This window comes from Acartia tonsa, chromosome 9 (assembly GCF_053477335.1).
Source record: "Acartia tonsa isolate MP-2025a chromosome 9, ASM5347733v1, whole genome shotgun sequence".
Classification (NCBI taxonomy): Eukaryota; Metazoa; Arthropoda; class Copepoda; order Calanoida; family Acartiidae; genus Acartia; species Acartia tonsa.
This window is the reverse complement of record NC_137268.1, coordinates 32,004,050-32,022,294: the sequence shown is the minus strand read 5'-3', so window position 1 is coordinate 32,022,294 and position 18,245 is coordinate 32,004,050. Positions and strand designations below refer to the sequence as shown.

Sequence of the window (18,245 nt, the reverse complement as noted above, 5' to 3'; positions counted from 1 at the left end):
GGATCTTTGGGGAAAAGACAATGGACAAAAAATTTATGTTATTCTTTAATTATAATAAAAAATTACCCCTTTTGTAAAACAAGTAGGAAGAGGACATCGGACTGTAAATTATACTCGTACTCAAGGTATTTAGAGTCTGATATCCTATGAATATCATGTACGGTATAGGACAAACGCACATTGACACTTGTCGAGTGACAGAACTAAATAAACAGAATTTTTACAGTCTAAATTAAATTTGTTTGTTGTAAAATTGCTTACATACAGGATAAGGATAAGGTCTTGATTATTTCCCTAAATATCTCTAAAATTTGGGGTAAATATCATTAATTTAAGGTGGATTTTCGACTGTTTGAGGTTGGGATATCAGCCCCTCATAAGAGATATGGCCCTGGGAACAATTAGAATCTCTATTGCTGTCGTAAAGCGGACGAAGCCCAATCTGTACCACTTTTGATTCCTGTAAAGTAAAAAAATAAGTGATTCTCCATCTCTTTTTAAAGGTTTTTTTCCCCACTTCTCCTATCATCTCCCTCATTTTTATCAAAAGTGGTACAGATTGGACTTCGTCATAAAGCGAATCCCCCGTAGGCTAAGGGCAACGCCCCTCCCTGGTTCCAGAAACATGAAGATATCTAATGTTAAAGCTGAAGCTTTTATTTAATAAACATTTCTCTGCAAGGTCATACACTTCAGTGAAATAGGGATAGGGAAAATGGAGATATTTTTTCTTTATTGCCGTCTCAACAATTTTGTCGTTGTTTCATTTTTAAAAGCGAAGCTTTTCTATAGTTAGGGTCAGTCCATAAGTCCGTCCGTCTGGAACAGATAGCTTTTTTCGTTAATTTAGGCATGTTACAATTATCCTATCGGTTTCAAACTTCTAAGCGAAGCATCTTTATAATCAAGTCCTAAAAACGTAAGTTTGTCCTTAAATATTATCCTATTTTCAAGCAGTTTTTCAACAAATTATTTTACAATTTTGATTTGACATTTATACATTTTTGTTTGTTTGTCCTATCGTTTCAGAGCTTGGCTTTTATGGATGTTGTCATCCTTGTTTGATTCTACTAGTAATGAAAACTAAAATAGCAATGCTTTTGTTCGTGATAATATGCATAAGCTGTTTATTACACTAGTCCCCAAAGTTTTATTATAACGTTTTCTTATCCGGAATTTGGGAACTTTTTTTAAATGTTGGTTCATTGAGTTGAGTGTGCAAACGTTTCAACCACTAATTGTAATATACAGAAGGAGTGGTTCTGTGCTACATAATTTTGGATGTACATCAATTTATCGGCTGTTGTCCTATCCCTTTGATCCCTGGATAATATGTATACCTGATGAATTAAATTTTAATTTCCGAATGTGTACACAGTTTTTCCTCATCATATCTCAATTTTTTCTACTAGCTAAAAAAGCTTCAAACTTCCAAAAAAAATCTAAATTTTAAGAATTAAAATTTTGAATGTATGTATATATCGTTTATACATTCAAAATTTTGGAGATTTTTTAGCTAGTAGTAAATATTGAGACAGGATGAGGAAACACCGAGGAAACTGTGTACACATTCGGAAATTAAAATTCAGCTCATCGTATATCTTTATTGGTAATACCAGAGTGTAGGCCTATCTAACCTTTTATTTTGCAGTACACTATACAAATCAAATAATAACATACAAATATGCATTCAAATTAGGGATCTTAAGGGATAAGACAATGGACGATAAATTTAAATACGTCCCCACTCCAATGATAAGAAACAGTACTATCTTTCTAAAGTTTTTATTATTGATCTAAAACTTTGGACACTGCTATTTTGAACCAGCCAATGAAGATTTAAAAAAAGTACCCAAAGTTTTTCCTCAAGCGAGTGAAAAAAATATTTTAAATCTTTGGGTACCAGTATAATGTCCCCACCCTCCCTGTTAAAAATACAATTTTACAAATGCAGGAAGTGACTTTAAGTCACATTTAGAATTAGATATGGAATTTTTAAAGTAATCAAATTTATCCTATTGTGTAAAGTAGTAAGGTATTTTGTTCAGGGAGTAAGGGGGGGGGGGCAATGGGCAATTAATTAAATTTAAGAGTTTTTGCTGAAAGGCCATGAAATCCAGATTTATCCAGAAAATTTGATATTTCTAAAGAAGGTGTATCAACTTTTTTTTTATAGCTAGCCGGTTCTTTTAGTAAGTAGTAGATGTAAAAATTTTCATAGAATTCAGATATGCAATCGGTTTTTTTGTAGACCTCTTATTTTTTAAGTAATTTAAGTTTTTAAAAAAAATAATTAAGTCGGTTTTAAGGTACTAAAACGCAACAAAATAAAAGAAGAAAATGGCCAGTAAGAACAAAAATAGTAAGATCTTTAATTTGACACCTTACTTTTAAAATTCTGTTGAGTAAATATTGAAAAAATCTATTTTTTTAACCTCGGTTTAATAAAACCTAAATAAGACCTAAATATTTTCTCAAACAGACATAAAAAACATGGGTTCATATATACCTTTAGAATCAGAAAAATATTACAAATCCATTGTAAGCAAAATTGAAAAAAAGTAAAAAAATAAAAAAATGGCCAATTGTATTTTTTGTTCTGGCAACACTATCGTCTTCCCTTTTTTACCCCCTATTTACCCACTCTATACCCCCTTCCCATTTTTATACTCAATTCAAAAGTTAAGACATTGCCTGTACAATATAATATGATATTTTCATATAATTCCTTTTATTGTAGTTTATATACTATATTGTAAACTTTTTTTTCAATTTTGCTTACAATGGATTCGTAATATTTTTCTGATTCTAAAGGTATATATGAACCCATATTTTTTTTACTTGTGAAATGATAAAATTGAGTTCAAAGTTTTTATTCTCGTGGGTTTAAAAAAATCGATTTTTTCAATAATTACCTGACAGAATTGAAAAAGTAAAGTGTCAAATTAAAGATCTTACTATTTTTGTTCATAATGGCCATTTTCTTTCTTTTTTTGTTGCATTTTAGTACCTTAAAATCGACTTAATTTTTTTTTTTTAAACTTAAATTACTTAAAAAATAAGAGGTCTACAAAAAAAACCGATTGCATATCTGAATTCTATGAAAAATTTTACATCTACTTCTTACTAAAAGGACCGGCTAGCTATAAAAAAAAAAGTTGATACAACTTCTTTTAAAATGCCACTATATACAAGAATTAAATTTAAGGGTTTAAGATTTAAGATTGTTTATAACACAAATATCAAAATGAAGTTTTTATCTATTAAATGATATTTTTTGAGAGAAAAAAAATGTTACAACCAGCCATCTCATAACAAATTTTTTTCTGTCTGCTAGAAATTAAGTTTATTAATACTTATCTGCAATATTCAAAACTAACTCAGCGAGTTAGCGGCAATGATGCGTTAGTAAAGTCAGTCAGAACCTGCTAAATTCTTGCACATTCCCTTTAAGCCCGTAACTCCCTGATTTTGTTTGTCATCAAGATCACATCACTGAACTGATTTAGTTCAACTTCTTAGGGAATCTTCACATAGATCACAGGATGGATTAAGACTATTTTATAACAGGGATCTAAAGGAATAAGTCAATAGCCGATAAATTGATGTACATCCCCAATTGTGATACAATAATTAAACATTCAGTAGATAAATATTAGTTTTTAAAATTCTTAATGAACAAACCAATCAAAATTCACTAAAATCCCCCAAAGTTGTTAAGCCAACGAATGAGAAAACGTTATTATAAAACTTTGGGGACTAGTGAAATAAACAGATAGAAAGATAAAAATGTAAGGTGAGATATTAAGATAAGATAAGATATTTATATGTAGCAATACCGTGTGATATACCGCAGTTAAAAGAAGAATCATTAAAACTAATGGAAAGGTTTAAAAGTCTGGCTTTTTATACTATAGGCTTAAAAGGACACTACGTCATAAAATAAAAGTTCTGCAGTAGAAATTTTGGCGGATTACCTTGGTTTGGTGAGTGGACCATCAAAAACACCTTCCTTCATTTTTCTAATTTTTGGTTAGGTTAGGTTAAGTTAAGCAGGGGATGGATGAGCCATTTGGGTGCTTTCACACAAAGTTTAACCGCCCCTATGACCCCCTCTCCCCTAAAAAGAAATGAATAAATTCAAAATATGGGGTGGATGGTGTTAGTTTTTTTAAATGCCCAACTCTTGCAGGGAGCCCTAATTCTGCTGCATCCTATTCTTAACAATTAACAGACAAACAAAAATCAAAAAGTCATTATCCTCAAAAGAAAGGTTTAGGAATTTAATTTTTTATTTGTATTTCAGACGTAAGGTCCTTTTCAGCACATATTTTCTCAACATTGCAATATATTTCTATTGCATGAGGAGATTTTAGTTTTATGACGAGATACAGGGATTGTTTAGAAGAGCAAAATATTTCTTTTTGTAAAAATAAAAAAAAACAGTATATCCTACCCTTGATATTTTCCTTTTCAATAAGCACTAAGTCTTTACTTTGGTGTCGGTTATGTTATGGGCAAGGGCATCCAAGCTTGTTATTATAGAGTGGAAATTCGCCTGGAGGGGGGGGGGGGGGGGAGGGGGTAGAAAGAGGTAAAATCGAAGAACACAGTAAAAGTGTCGGACTGATTATGACGTAACAAAAAAAATTAGCCAATGAGATGCCATTATTGACCAATGGTAAAATTTATAGTGGCCTCTCATTGGCTAATTTTTTTTACGTCATAATCAGTCCGACACTTTTACTGTGTTCAAAATCGAATGATTAAAATTTTTACCCCGGAGGTTAAATTTACATGGGGGGTACTTAACCTACCAACTCTCACCTCATAAATTATTTTTGGAAAGGTAAAAAACTGATTTTAAATAAACGTTTTTAATTAAACATTTAAGGTTTCTTTAAAGGAGGTTTACCCCCCAAAGTAAACTTTTTATTTTGCCTTTGAAGGTAAAGCTGGCATAGTTGGATGGGAATTAAAAATTTTGGGGATGACGAACTCACTTACAATTTTTTCTTTTTTTTGGAAGGGGGAGGGGCAATAGTTTTTACATTAATGCTGTTTATTTTTATTTTCTATCTACTGTAATATTTACAGGAACAAGTAAATTAATGAGATAGTAAATTTACATCCACACAACATAAGTTGATATAAAGAGTAATAAATCATCAGAATTAAGAACTAGAAATGAAATTGTCTTAGGACTGTCATAGCTGGTGTGGATTTAAAACAAACAAAATTTTTTTTCTAAAGAATACAATTGTGATGAATTAGGTAAATTACAGAGAGGTATTATATAAAGTAGTAAAATATTTTTTCGTCTGAAGCTTAAGATTTCAATAACTACTTAACCTATTGGGCTCTCCATTTAAGGGAAGCTTGACAAAGGTCCTGGGATGGTTTTAGGCTATCTTGTTACTTAGATTCAGGTCTTGGGATTGTTTTATGCTATTTTTCTTCCCATCGTTTCCCCTTCGAATAAAAAAGCCCCTATATGCTAGGGAATGAGCTGCTAGAATAATATAAAATGATTTAACATAGCAAAAAAGTTTGTCCTTAGGGGTAATGTTAATTACTCAGCTGCTATTTAAAATAGCCGGCTGAAATTTTTGTGTGACGATTCTAATGACCAATGAGTATCTTTTCTATAAACTATTGGTCCGTTGGTCTGTCTGTACTACTCTGAAACAAATTAAATGTTTGTAGAAAATATTTGTTGCTCATAACAACCCTTTTTATTGAGTAGCCTTAAATATTTTATAATAAGGATGACAACATCCATAAGTAGCAAAGAAAAAACATTTCAAAAGCTATAAACAATTTAACATTAAGAGTAGATGATTATAAACCAGAGGAATATTTTAGATTATATTAAAAGCAAATTTAATTCAGAATGATATTTCGTATCATATAGTATCTTCGCTACTAAAAATTTGTTGGTTTTATAGAAACAACACTAAAGCCTTCTCTAGAAGCTTAAAAGTTTGTGTTTGTGTCTGTATAAAAAGAATGATTTACTGGGAATGTTTAGACTTGATAAAACCTAGAGAGTGAGTTTAGTTTTCCCGCATTTGCGAACCATTAAATTGGTTAAAAATAAGGCAAACACAGCAGGGATGTAAAGGTATGAGACAATGGTAGATAAACTGATGGACATCCCTCATGATGATACACAATATTACCCTTTATGTAGATTACAATGAGTGGTTAAAACGTTTAGACACTCATCTCGATGAAACAACCAATAAAAATTCAGTGAAAGTCCAGAAATTTGTTAAGCCAACGAATGAGAAATCGAATAAGCCATCGAATAAGGGAAAGTTTTTGCGAAAATTTGAGGACCAGTGTAATATAGTCTGATTGCCCCTCGATCCCTGAGCGTGGCTTATGTATGTATGGTTTTATATGAAAACAGACCAATAAAACAACATTTATGTAGTTTATTGTGAAGGAGTATATTTTGGGTTGTAAAATGGATGTAGAATATATATCAGAATCTCAAGCGATAAGGCAATGACCGATAAATTGATGTACATCCCCAATGATGATACACAAAATCGCCCCTTCTGACGATTATAATTAGTAGTTAAAAACGTTCACACTCATCTAAATGAACCAACCATTCAAAATTCAATAAAGGTCCTTTTTTTCAGATTGTTTTTGGCTATTTTTCTGCTCTCCCCTAACTTTTATATACAGAGCTCATACATGCTAGTGGTGCAACCGCTAGTCAAATAGATTTCTTTAGAGAGTGGGGATCTACTGCAGTTCATGGTAAAATATTGCTGGTAACGAATATTGCTAAAAATCTATGAATTTTTAAGGCTGCCTAGCCTTACCACTTATTTCAATTTGCACATGGGGTTATTTAGTGTATCAGGGATGTACATCAATTTATCGTCCATTGTCTTATCCCTTAAGATCCCTGATAGTACTAGGTATTGATGTTACATAGAGAGAGAGAGAGGGTACACTGGGATGCTTATTACACTAGTCCATAAAGTTTTATGATATCGTGTTCTTATTCGTTGGCTTAACAACTTTGGAGAATTAAGTGAATTTTGATTGGTTCATTCATTAAGTTGAGTGTTCAAACGTTTTAACCACTAATTTTAATTTGCAGAGGGGGTTATTTAGTGTACCATTATTGGGAATATACATCAATTTATCGTCCATTGTCATATCCCTTTAGATCCCCGATAATCGTAGGAATTGATGTTACATATGTTTCATGACAAGGTTTACATGTTAGAGGGTAATTAACTAATGTCTGTGGAAGGTAATTAACTAAAAAATATATATAACAAGGATAACAAAGGGCATTAGTAGCGTATAATACTTACAAAACAGTTTAATTGTAATTTCAAGAATATCCTTAAATAAAAGTAACATGATCTGTGTGTGTGTTTGTTTAACCGATATGGTTCTCCTTTTAATTGAAGATTCTCATAGGTCCTGGGAAGATTTATAACTATTTTGAGGGAGGTTACCACTACCCTCCCAATAAAATTCGGCTCTTGAAATAAATTTTGATATGTACAAATTTTTCTTTTTTTAAACTCGAATCTAAAATGGGGATGGTCGACTCCCCCCCCCCCCCAAAAAAAAAAAATTACTTCTTTTTTCTTTTAAAAACTAAAATAAATATAAGGGGTTGAATTCAACACCTTTGCTCCCCACTTCAAGTACCCAGAGGCCTCTAGGGGCGTTTCCGCTAGTCTTATTTGAAGAAATGATTAATGGTAATGAAGATATTATCTTTTTTATACAATAAAAGCCATATTCTAACATAAAAAAAATTGTATCCTAATTGGTTTGCCAGGAGCAACCTGAAAAGCATAATCTCTATCATCAACATTAAAAAAGTAAATTATATTTTCCCCATAGCATTAACGACTAAAATAATTAGGTATACCATAGATGTTCTCTGGTCGTTTGATTCTTAATGATAGTCGAAAAAAATAGTGACACAAGCATCTTTAATAATAGCTAAAAGCAGACATTTGAAATTGTAGAGTAGCTTCGTGCTACCAATAACAAGGATGACAGCTTCCATAATTAGTAACACAAAATATGAATATGATTTTTAGTACTTAGAAACTGCGCATAAATCATCCTTTCCCACAAAGTAACTTATTTGGCTCTCAACCAGTGGCGTACAAAGAGATTTGTAAGGGGCTGCACATAGTTTGAAAGCGAACAACTTATAAATATATTTTTCTTATTCATTTTGTATTACCCTTTTTGCTAAAAGGAACCATTTGTAAAGTCATTAGTTATGACGCGGTGAAAAGCTGAGATTCGAACCTATCCGACGACCAAGGTTGAGCCACGGCCGCCATGGTTATTGGATTGTTCTTGGTTAACAATTTACAAATAAATCAAATTGATCTTTGTAAATGGTAAATGTAAACAAAATTTGGCAAAGTTAGGAGGCTATTAATTCTAGGTTTGAAGGTGATATTGGCTAAAATGCCAATACCAATATTATCAGAGTGTAAAATTTAAATCTCCAATGAATTATTATGGAATTACGCAATGGATGCAGGGAAAGGAAACCGGGAATATATTTAACCTCATTATTATAATAAAGATGACTTAGTGATTCCTTACTTTTGTGTTACAATAAACATTATTTTATGTATTTTTCCAAGCTAAAGTAAAATAAATGTAATAAAATTAATTTTATTTTATTTTGAGGGATAATCCGTAAGGTTTTTTATGGTTGTCCGTTAATATTTAAAACAAGACCTAAATTATAGGGAAGCTAAACATAGGTCCCTGGTTGATTTAAGGTAATCAATTCTTTTAAATTTTAGTCTTGGGCTGGTTTTTTGCTTTGGCCATATTACTACCCTACCTCTTCTAAAGCTCTAATGGTAGAATTAATCCAATTTAATTAATAGAGTAAGAATGAATTTATTACATTTAAAATTTTACATAACAAAATATCTACAGGTACTAATTAATAATTTTACATAAATACAAACAAATAAAAAAAATAGATGGAATTATATAAAAGTTAGGTGACTTCATCTAACTAGATTTTGATATCTGTCTGAAAACTTTTTTTATGATTCCAGCTATTTAAAATGTATTACAAGTTTTCTTACATATATATCTGAAAGAATTTTAAGAAATTGAAGTATTGCCTCATGTTGTTGTTGTTTTGGCTGCTCATAGTCAGTTTCCGGTCCGGGTAGTCATCAGTGGGGTGAGGGGGGGGGGCGTGGGCTTATGGTGGGGGCTCTGGAGGGGGGCGTTGGAGGGGAGGAAGGCTGGTGAAACTTGGATGGGAGGAGAGGAAGGCAGCTACATGGGTGGGATTTTGCCAGAGGTCCATAGGAGTAAGATTTGTAGGATTATTTGGGCATGAAAAGAGGTGCTGGACTGTTTCTGGGGTAGGATTAACAGGACAGGATGGGCAGTTGGGGGTAAGAGAAGCGTTGATGGAATGGAGGTAGCTTTGGAGTTTAGGACAATAGTTGGATCTTAATTGGGAGAGGATGGTTCTGTAGTGCCTGGGGAGTTGGATTTCGGAGGGGTTGATGTCAGGGGGAGCTTGATTAAGTATTGCCTCATCTATTTATCATTTGGCAAAATTAAACATTTTTTCATTTCTAAGATTTATTAATCCTTATACTAAAGTAACAGGATGTTTGTCTGTCTGTGTGTCTGTACCGAAGGATCTCGCTAACCGCTGAACCGATCGGGTTCTCCTTAACAGGGTTGCTTCTCATAAGTCCCGGGAAGGTTTATAACTATTTTCTTGGGGGGTGGGACACCCCCAACCCCCCCCCAAAATGAAAAATACCCCCCCAAAAAAAAAATTTTTTTTCGTTTTTTAACTAAAATTAAAAATGATGGGGGGGCACCCCCCCCCCAAAAAAAAAAAAAAATTTCAACCCCCAAAAATATTTTTAAAAATTTTTCTTTTAAAATCTAAAATAAGAAATTGGGTTATCAAATTCGACTCCCCCCTCCTCAAGTGCCCCTAGAGGCCTCTAGGGGCGTAGCCGCTAGTTATACATATAGCTACAATTAAATGTTTAAGATTTTTTTGTTTGATGAAAAAGAATAGATGGGACACAAGCTATATGTAACTCCAACAACGGGGTGGGGACCCTGTGCCGACTTTGAATATCACCCATTAGCGTTGGAAATGTTTGCACAGCCAAGTTGCTACAAAAGGGCAAAAAGCAATTTTGCTAGCAGACGAAAAAGGTCTCCCTAACTTGGGATAGGTAGTTGTCTAGGTTATACATCTATACTAATACATTTATTGTTATATAAATAAAATTTTTAGTGCATATTATTCAGCAGGTGTTGATGGTTTAATTTGTTTATTCATAACAATTTCTCTAAGATCAACTCCTTTGCAATAGCATATTCCTGTAAAAATTAAATGTTACATTCATAAATCAAAATAAATGTTTAAAGCGTTTGGAGATAATGATTCTAATTCGTTTGGTACTGTAAGACAAAGGTGATACCACCAAGGGGTTAATTGCAGGGATCTCAAGGGATAAAACAATAGCCGATATATTGCTGTACTTCCCTAATGATTATACACAGAATTATCCCTTCTGTAGATTACAATTAGTGGCTGAAACGTATGGACACTCAATTTGATGAACCAACCAACCAATCAAAACTAAATTAAATTATAGTTTCCAAAGATTTTGAGCCAATAAACAAGATTACGTTATTACAAATCTTTGGGGAATAGTCTAATTAATAGTTGTTTCACCTGAAATTTTTTTAACATATTTTTAAAAATATTCAGCTGTTACCTGAGAAGACCAGAAAGCCACCAGCAGCCAAACCACAGGCATGCCTGGCCCATTGCAGATTACTCCTGAGAAAAAAAGGAACTTTTAAGCGTTAAGAATTAAATCTCAATGAGCAAAGTGAAATATGCAATAGGGACATCTTTTTAAAAATATAATAGGTACCTATACTTAAAATAAACAACATTTTTTAGTAGCAATGCTAAGTAGGTAGTCTTTAAGTGTTTGTGTTTTTCTATCCTTCTGTAATGCTTTACAGTATACATGCCATGTTTTTATTACTAGCCCTTTGACATAAATATATGTATTTGTAATAGAAGGAGAAAATTCCCTAGTATCAAACAGCTTCGCTACTTTCTAACATAATCATCCTTGTTAGTTAATAAAAAAAAATCTGACCTTAATTTCAAAGAGGTAACTTTTTCACAGCCTTCTCCTCCGAACCCGTCTAATGTACGCTTGCTTGGTGCACTATATACCTGAAGAATAAAAAAAAAATTTGAGAAACAAGAGGGTTGAGATGATTTGTAAATGTGAAAAACTAATAAAACCTGAGAAGAATTAAACTTAACAGCTACCTATTGACAAGGTGTTTAAGTGCTATAAATTAATTTTTGATTGTTTTTTTAAAGAAATTACTCTTTAATTACACATGACTGTAGGTAGGTAGGAAAGTTAATCAGTATTATTACATGGGAAAACATCAGAGCTGGAATTTAAAAAAGACATCTACTGAATTTTTCTTGTTATCCCTTGAAAGTTGACAAATAGCACCTACTCTACAATTAACTCCACTCCCATCTAGTTCAGGTTCTCCTGAAAAATTCACATCTACTCTAAAATTCCCTCTGCTTGTTTTTCCGTTCATTATAATATGATGTAAATGGGAATTATTTTAAATTAGAATCTATTATATTTGAAATTATTTATCTGTTAAAATGTTTATGTCGGTTTTATTTCTCAACTTCCCTTTATGGATGTTTTTACTTTTTTGTAAATAATGTCAATAATGATAATAATATCTAATGCGATTACAAATGAAAAACTTGCCTCAACTGGTCTATGCAAAGGTCTTATCACTGGAGAATCATCTCCACTCCAAAATTTTATCTTGAAATCTAAAATTAAAACAATCCAATCAATAACTTTTATAAATTTATACAGTTGATTAAGGGGTTTGTAATAAAGGCACTAACTTGCATTTAAAATTGTAAATTGTAACTTGACACGCTGGCTCATGAGAGCTCCGCGTTATTGCCTCACCCTCGCCAATTTTGAGCATGGCAGTTGTCCCAGATTAAGTCACCGCAATGAATGACACTCTCCTGGGATTAAGGGATGTGTTGGTATTATACACTTGATAATTAGGCATCCAATCTACCTAACTATCTCCCTTAAAACGCAACTAGAGAGAGGTTGCGTGAATTAAGAGGATAATTTGAGACAACATGTTGTGATAGCAACACATTGGGTTTGGTAGTCCTAACTGTGCTTGCTAATAACTTTGCTTCAAGACATTACCTCTACTATTAATGTTACTTTCAGGCCACTGACATAGCATTAGTATAGATACCTTTGCAACGTCTCTAATATATAGCTAAGTCTAATGAAAATTTCCAGTATGTAATAAAGTATGACACTTGTCATAATATAGTTAGCTCCTGTAATAGATCGAATTTCTGATAACTACACTGACAACCCAAGGATTTACAAAAGGGGTGGGTGGGGGTAATTGGTAATAACCCCCCCCCCCCCCAAAAAAAAAAAAAGCTTTGACTTCCTTGATCTGTTAAAAAAAATAGCATAATACCTGACTCATTGTTAAGAATTCTGTGTCTATTGCTGGTAAAAACATCTGAACCACCTTCCCCTTGCAAATCTGACACTTCCTTTAAGAAAAAATAATAAGAATTACCTAGGGGCTCATATCTTTTATCAGCAATTTTAAAGTTCTAAACAATATTGACAAAAGGTTAAAGAAGGGATCTATTACTATTTTATTCGATCTTACACCAGATTATCATGTACGCTAATTAAGTGAAAATTATAGCTAGCTAAACAACTTGTTGCCGAAATATCCTGAATGACGTCATATTAGAATAGTCCAATATTCCCAACAATATCCTATATATATACATTGGTTAAAGTAAACTTAAAAATAATTTTCTAAAAAAACTCACTAATGCATTCAGAGGTTTAGGATTGAAGATTGATTTTTGATTGGCTGTCACTGACTCCTTTCCATTCCAAAAGTTTCTCTCTCCTTCAGCTCGTGTGTCTCCCATCTAAATTAATTAAATTTTCATAGATTTTTTATTTTTAGCATTAAATATATAACAACCTAGCGGCTAGATGCCTCTTAGGGGCCCATGAGGTTGTAGGGGGAAGTGGGCAGTCGACTCCCCTTACTTTAAATTGTAGTTTGAATAGAAAGTTTTGGCAACCTTGTAAGAATGGAAGTCCAGTAAGTTATACAGTGGCGCCGCTTGGCAGCACTTTAAAATCTGTTTTTGGTTGTTCTGTTCTAGGAGATTTCTACTTGGGCGGGTACGTAGGAGTACCCTATTCCACCTTAACAGGACCTATGAGAAGCTACACTGTAAAGAAGAACGAGATCCTTCGGTACAGACAGATAGAAACACACACATCCTGTTACTTATTTTGGAGATTTTCACTATGTAATAATAGGCATTCTTTACATGAAAAAAAATAAAAACAAAATACCTTTGTTTTTTGGAGAACTTATAAAGAACTGATTTTTCAATAATTTAACTATAATATTTTTTTTGATTCAATGCTTTATTTAGAGGATCAAGTTTTACTAACAAAAATGCTCCAATAACTAAAATGTAAATAACACTAACTGTAAGTAAGTGTAACGAAACTTATAAAGTCTGTAAAATCACATAATAGCAGACGGACAATTACAACACTTTTTCTGCTTATGCAAGTTTTGAGGCATGCGCAGTAGAATTTCTGTGTTATTTAACTGTCAAAAAATAAGAAAGGCAGTTTTTTTCTCCTTCATATTAAGCAATGACGCTCTTGTTTACATAAAATGCCAAAAATATAGAATATATAATAAAGATAATATAAATAAATATATAAGTCTACAAAAAATTAAAAGTATATTTATTGAAAAACTGATGAAATATACAGGATACTGTTTACGGACAATGGACATACTTTCGTTTTTAAGACTTGATTCTAAAGATTCTTCGCTTATAATATTGTATAACCTTGTTGTTTAGTGAATCGGTATTCCAAAAAAACAGATAAATAGTATAATTTATAATAGTAAAAAAAGTTAAAAATCAACGTATGTTTTAAATGGATGTACCGAATTTCTGGTAACGGTTATAAAGTTTGAAATCGTTACAATTCCAAAATGTCAAAATTTACGAGCAGAGCTAACCGTTATGGACGTACAGGCCCTAATTATAGAAAAGCTGCGCTTTTAAAAATATCAGCTTTTTAAAGTCTTATCATTTTAATTTGAATGACGACATTTAATTTTTCTTGTAATGTAAAAACAAAACCGTGGACGCGGCATTTTGTTTAATTTGCGCGTTGCGGCCTTTTTGGGTGGAGCTTGCAAACTTTTTTCGTCATACTTGACGTATTCTTGCGAAAAAGTGATGTGTTTGTTTATACAATGATTTATTTTTATGTTTTAAAGATAAGAGTAATATAAAACAAGCTTTGTGGTTAATTTGTAGACTTTTTTTGCTTAGTTATTCATTTTAAATACATATGTTTAGTATATATAATATAATGTGAAAAATTTATAATATATATAAATGAAAAATCATTTTTTAATTTAAATTAGCTAAGAGTAAATCGCTGAATTTCTTACATGAAATAAGCTTTTCTTGCTGCTACATAACATTTAGAATATTTCAGTGATTGTAATTTAAAGAAATAAATCTATCAAAAAGAGTTTTATTATTTTCTGTTAATTAAGTATAAGAACTTTTAATAAATCCCAGAATCGATGGCTTAAGGCTATTAAATCTTTAATATTTTAGTGTTAGGATGGTTTTAAGCTATTTTTCAGACGTTCATTTCATTTCAAATACGTACATAGCCCCCCTAGATCGATGTTAGATATATAGAATAAGTATATTATTTTGCATCGATATATGTCACTTTACGTGTTATAGTTTATTGTGTTGTGACTCTTGATATTTTGTTTGCCCTAGCAGGTATATGATATATAGACAAATTATCCATATTAATATATACTTTTTTCTAATCTAACAAACTAGTACAGCTTCACTCCTTGGCCTTTAGGAAAGGGTTTAAAGGAAATCAAGAGCCTAAAACCACTCCTGAAAAGTGTTACCCTTTTGATCAACCAGTAATTCCTTAGATCTTAAGCTTCAGACAAAATAATCTTTCTATTTTATAAAAAGGATATAATTGTAATCTGTATTGATATTTCAGAAGCCTAGCTATAATGGAAGTGGCCCACAATGAATTTGTGGAAACTGATGGTTTAGCCCCACAAATTTTTTCAGATTTGGCTGCACAACATCAAAACATTATGGATTCAGGAATTTTCAGATTTTTGCTTAGCCAATGTTTCTTTAACCCTGATAATTTAAATTTGTGACACGGGGTAGTTAATCGAAAGCTATTCAAGATGTTAATGAAAATATTCGATTTGCAACTTATTGCCTTTCATAGTATAACTTGCTTCTTTTTCTATAATGATTTCTGCAGTGATGAGTAACCGTTAATTATAACATTTTGGTAAATTTAGAAAAAAAACATAAAAGCATTATTTTTTGTCCAAATATGCTAGCGAAATATTATTCGTTAAATGAAATATTAAAGCTTTTTTGTATTCATTTTAAAATGAAAATATCAGCAAATCTTTATTCATGACAAGATCACTAAATCAATATTTAATTTGGTCATTATTAAAATCTTCGGAATTGCTTGATAGATGATTCCTCTGTTGATACGGTTGACAGAGCTGGTATACCTCTGGGAGAATCTGGAGGCTCACAGATGCTTATTGATAATCAAGTCGTTACTTTAAGGTTTGTATCATTCAATGCAGACATACATCATGGAACATTTCGTTACATCTTTTATTTTTCACGCATGAAAAAATTAATTTAGAATTTGACTTAAAGCCTTAATGTTATTGTTGGGTATGATGGTTAGGTTGTTATCATGTTTTAAAGTTATGCCAATGAATATTGGTTCAAATAGTCATCGACTTACGGGGGAGGGAGGTGGAGATGGATGATGGCTTGCACGTAGTTCCACCTGCCCGAGGGTCAATGAGTTCCAGAGCCATGCTGAGAAGGTCCTACCATGTCAGACGGGTTTGTGATGAGGCTCCAGTCTAACAGTCATCCCTGAAACTCCACAGTAATGGAGGTTGGCGCAGGGCTAATAACTCTGCCCGTAGAAAAACTTTATTACAGAAATACAACAAGGTACCCCTCATACAACCCTTGTAACAGAGGAAAGTATGGGAAATTCTTCTGATCCAATGACTTAGGCTGTTGGCAACAACAATATGACGTCTGGCTGGCAAACTGCTAGCAGACCAGGTAGACCGAGGCTCCTCAACTCTAGTAGATCAACCAAAATTTGCACATGGAACGTACAAACAATGTACCAGGCAGGAAGAGTAGAAAACATTATTAGAGAAATGACAAAGTACAAGATTGATGTTCTAGGCATCTCTGAATCACGATGGACTGGAAGTGGTGACTTCAAACATCTCTCAGGCATGAGAATACTATATTCTGGCCAACAAGATGAGGCACTAGGTCACCACCAGGGAGTAGCACTTATCCTAACAGCCGATGCCTCCAAGGCTCTGATAAGTTGGCTACCACATGGCCCAAGAATAATGGAAGCTTATTTTAAAACCTCTAACAAGAGGATAAATCTGCGGCTAATATTAGTCTATGCCCCAACTGAGGATAAAGATGATGATGTCAAGAACAACTTCTATGACCAACTTGACAAAGTTTACAGGGATGGTCAAAAAGAGAAGGACATTACCATGCTCATCGGTGATCTCAATGCCAAAGTTGGTGATAACAATGAAAACATGGAGGAAGTAATGGGTAGACATGGACTTGGTTCCATGAATGATAATGGAGACAGACTTGTAAGTTTTTGTACAGAGCATAAGTTGGTGATAGGTGGAACCCTTTTCCCTCACAAGAAGATTCATACAGCCACGTGGAAATCACCAGATCAAGCTACTTTAAACCAGATTGATCATCTATGCATCTCCAAGAAGTTCAGAAGATCCCTTCTTGATGTAAAAGTACAAAGAGGTGCAGATGTAAGCTCGGATCATTTTCTACTCTCTTCCATTGTTAAGCTAAAACTTAAAAAACAACAATCAGCCCAAAACCCAAGGATTAAATACAACATAAGTGCTCTTCAAGATCAAGACAAGCTAAATACCTTTAAGCTTAACCTTCATAATCGTTTTGAGGCCTTGACACCCACTGAAGATGATACTGTTGAAGAATCCTGGGAAGAAATCAAAACTGTCTATAATGAAGTCAGTAAAGAATATCTAGGTTTCAAGAAAAATGAAAAGCAACCATGGATTTCTCAAAATACCATCAACCTTATGAATGAAAGACAAGAGTTGAGAGAGAAAGTCCTTGATACAGAAAATGAGGCTGACAAAGCTTCTTACAATAGACTTAGCAAGGCCATAAAAAAGAGCGCTCAAAGAGATAAAAGATCCTACACTGAAGAACTTGCAACAAAAGCTGAGAATGCTGCAAGACAAAACAGGATGAAAGAGGTCTATGATATCACCAGAAAACTGACTGGTAAATTCAACAAATCTAGTTCACACATCAGAGACAAACAAGGTAATCTGTTGAAAACTGATGAAGATAATCTGAACAGATGGGCTGAACATTTCAATGATATCCTAAATGTACCCTCTTCTGAAGAAGAAGTTGATATCCCACCTTCTGAAGATACACTTGATATACTCACTGAGCCCCCTAGCCTGCAAGAAATCAAGGAAGCGGTAAAGACTCTCAAGAATAACAAAGCTGCTGGTCCTGACAATATTCCTGCTGAAGTATTAAAAGCCGACATAGAACTCTCAGCCAAGTCCTTTTTACCCCTCATTCACAAAATCTGGAATAATGAGATTTGTCCCGAGGACTGGAAAAATGGTCACATCACCATTTTACCAAAAAAAGGAGATTTGACTCAATGTGGAAATCATAGAGGAATCATGCTTTTATCAGTTCCCGGCAAAATTCTAAGCAGAATTATTCTAAGCAGGATCAAAACTAAAGTTGATGAAAAGCTTAGACCAAATCAAGCTGGTTTTAGATCAAATAGATCAACAATTGATCAAATTACAACACTTAGAATAATAATAGAACAATCTAAGGAATGGAACTCTCAGCTTTTTGTAAACTTTATAGATTACAAAAAAGCATT

General features: G+C 32.9%; 2 protein-coding genes and 1 long non-coding RNA gene across 6 annotated transcripts in view; 1 reads left to right on the top strand and 2 right to left on the bottom strand.

Annotated features, from left to right (window-relative positions):
- Window positions 1-8,899: 8,899 nt before the first annotated feature.
- LOC145328784 (uncharacterized) lies at window positions 8,900-9,710 on the bottom strand. Its single transcript, XR_013882633.1, has 2 exons — window positions 9,578-9,710; window positions 8,900-9,152 (listed from the first exon to the last, which is right to left on the bottom strand). It is a non-coding gene; the product is annotated as an uncharacterized LOC145328784 (long non-coding RNA).
- Window positions 9,711-10,299: 589 nt separating this feature from the next.
- LOC145328783 (uncharacterized) lies at window positions 10,300-13,728 on the bottom strand. The gene is made up of 7 exons (XM_080172639.1): window positions 13,515-13,728; window positions 12,971-13,075; window positions 12,601-12,679; window positions 11,841-11,908; window positions 11,190-11,269; window positions 10,794-10,858; window positions 10,300-10,392 (listed from the first exon to the last, which is right to left on the bottom strand). The coding sequence occupies exons 2-7, from the start codon at window positions 13,073-13,075 to the stop codon at window positions 10,313-10,315; spliced, it is 477 nt and encodes a 158-aa protein (XP_080028765.1). The 5' UTR covers window positions 13,515-13,728; the 3' UTR covers window positions 10,300-10,312.
- A 1,494-nt stretch (window positions 13,729-15,222) lies between these two features.
- Window positions 15,223-18,245, top strand: part of LOC145328781 (uncharacterized) — a 77,731-nt gene continuing 74,708 nt past the window's right edge. For all 4 annotated transcript variants that reach the window (XM_080172637.1, XM_080172635.1, XM_080172638.1 and 1 more), the window contains exons 1-2: window positions 15,223-15,346; window positions 15,742-15,838. In XM_080172637.1, coding sequence (XP_080028763.1) covers window positions 15,250-15,346; window positions 15,742-15,838 — 194 coding nt within the window. In that variant the 5' untranslated portion in view covers window positions 15,223-15,249. The remainder of the gene's footprint in view (window positions 15,347-15,741; window positions 15,839-18,245) is intronic.

Bases quoted from the DNA above. Each gene is read 5' to 3' on its own strand.
- LOC145328783 (XM_080172639.1), bottom strand. From the start codon at position 13,075: ATGGGAGACACACGAGCTGAAGGAGAGAGAAACTTTTGGAATGGAAAG. The intron at 12,680-12,970 runs GTGAGTTTTTTT...TTTTTCTTAAAG, and splicing joins CTAAACCTCTGAATGCATTA to GAAGTGTCAGATTTGCAAGG. The intron at 10,393-10,793 runs GTAACAGCTGAA...TAATTTTTACAG, and splicing joins TGGCTTTCTGGTCTTCTCAG to GAATATGCTATTGCAAAGGA.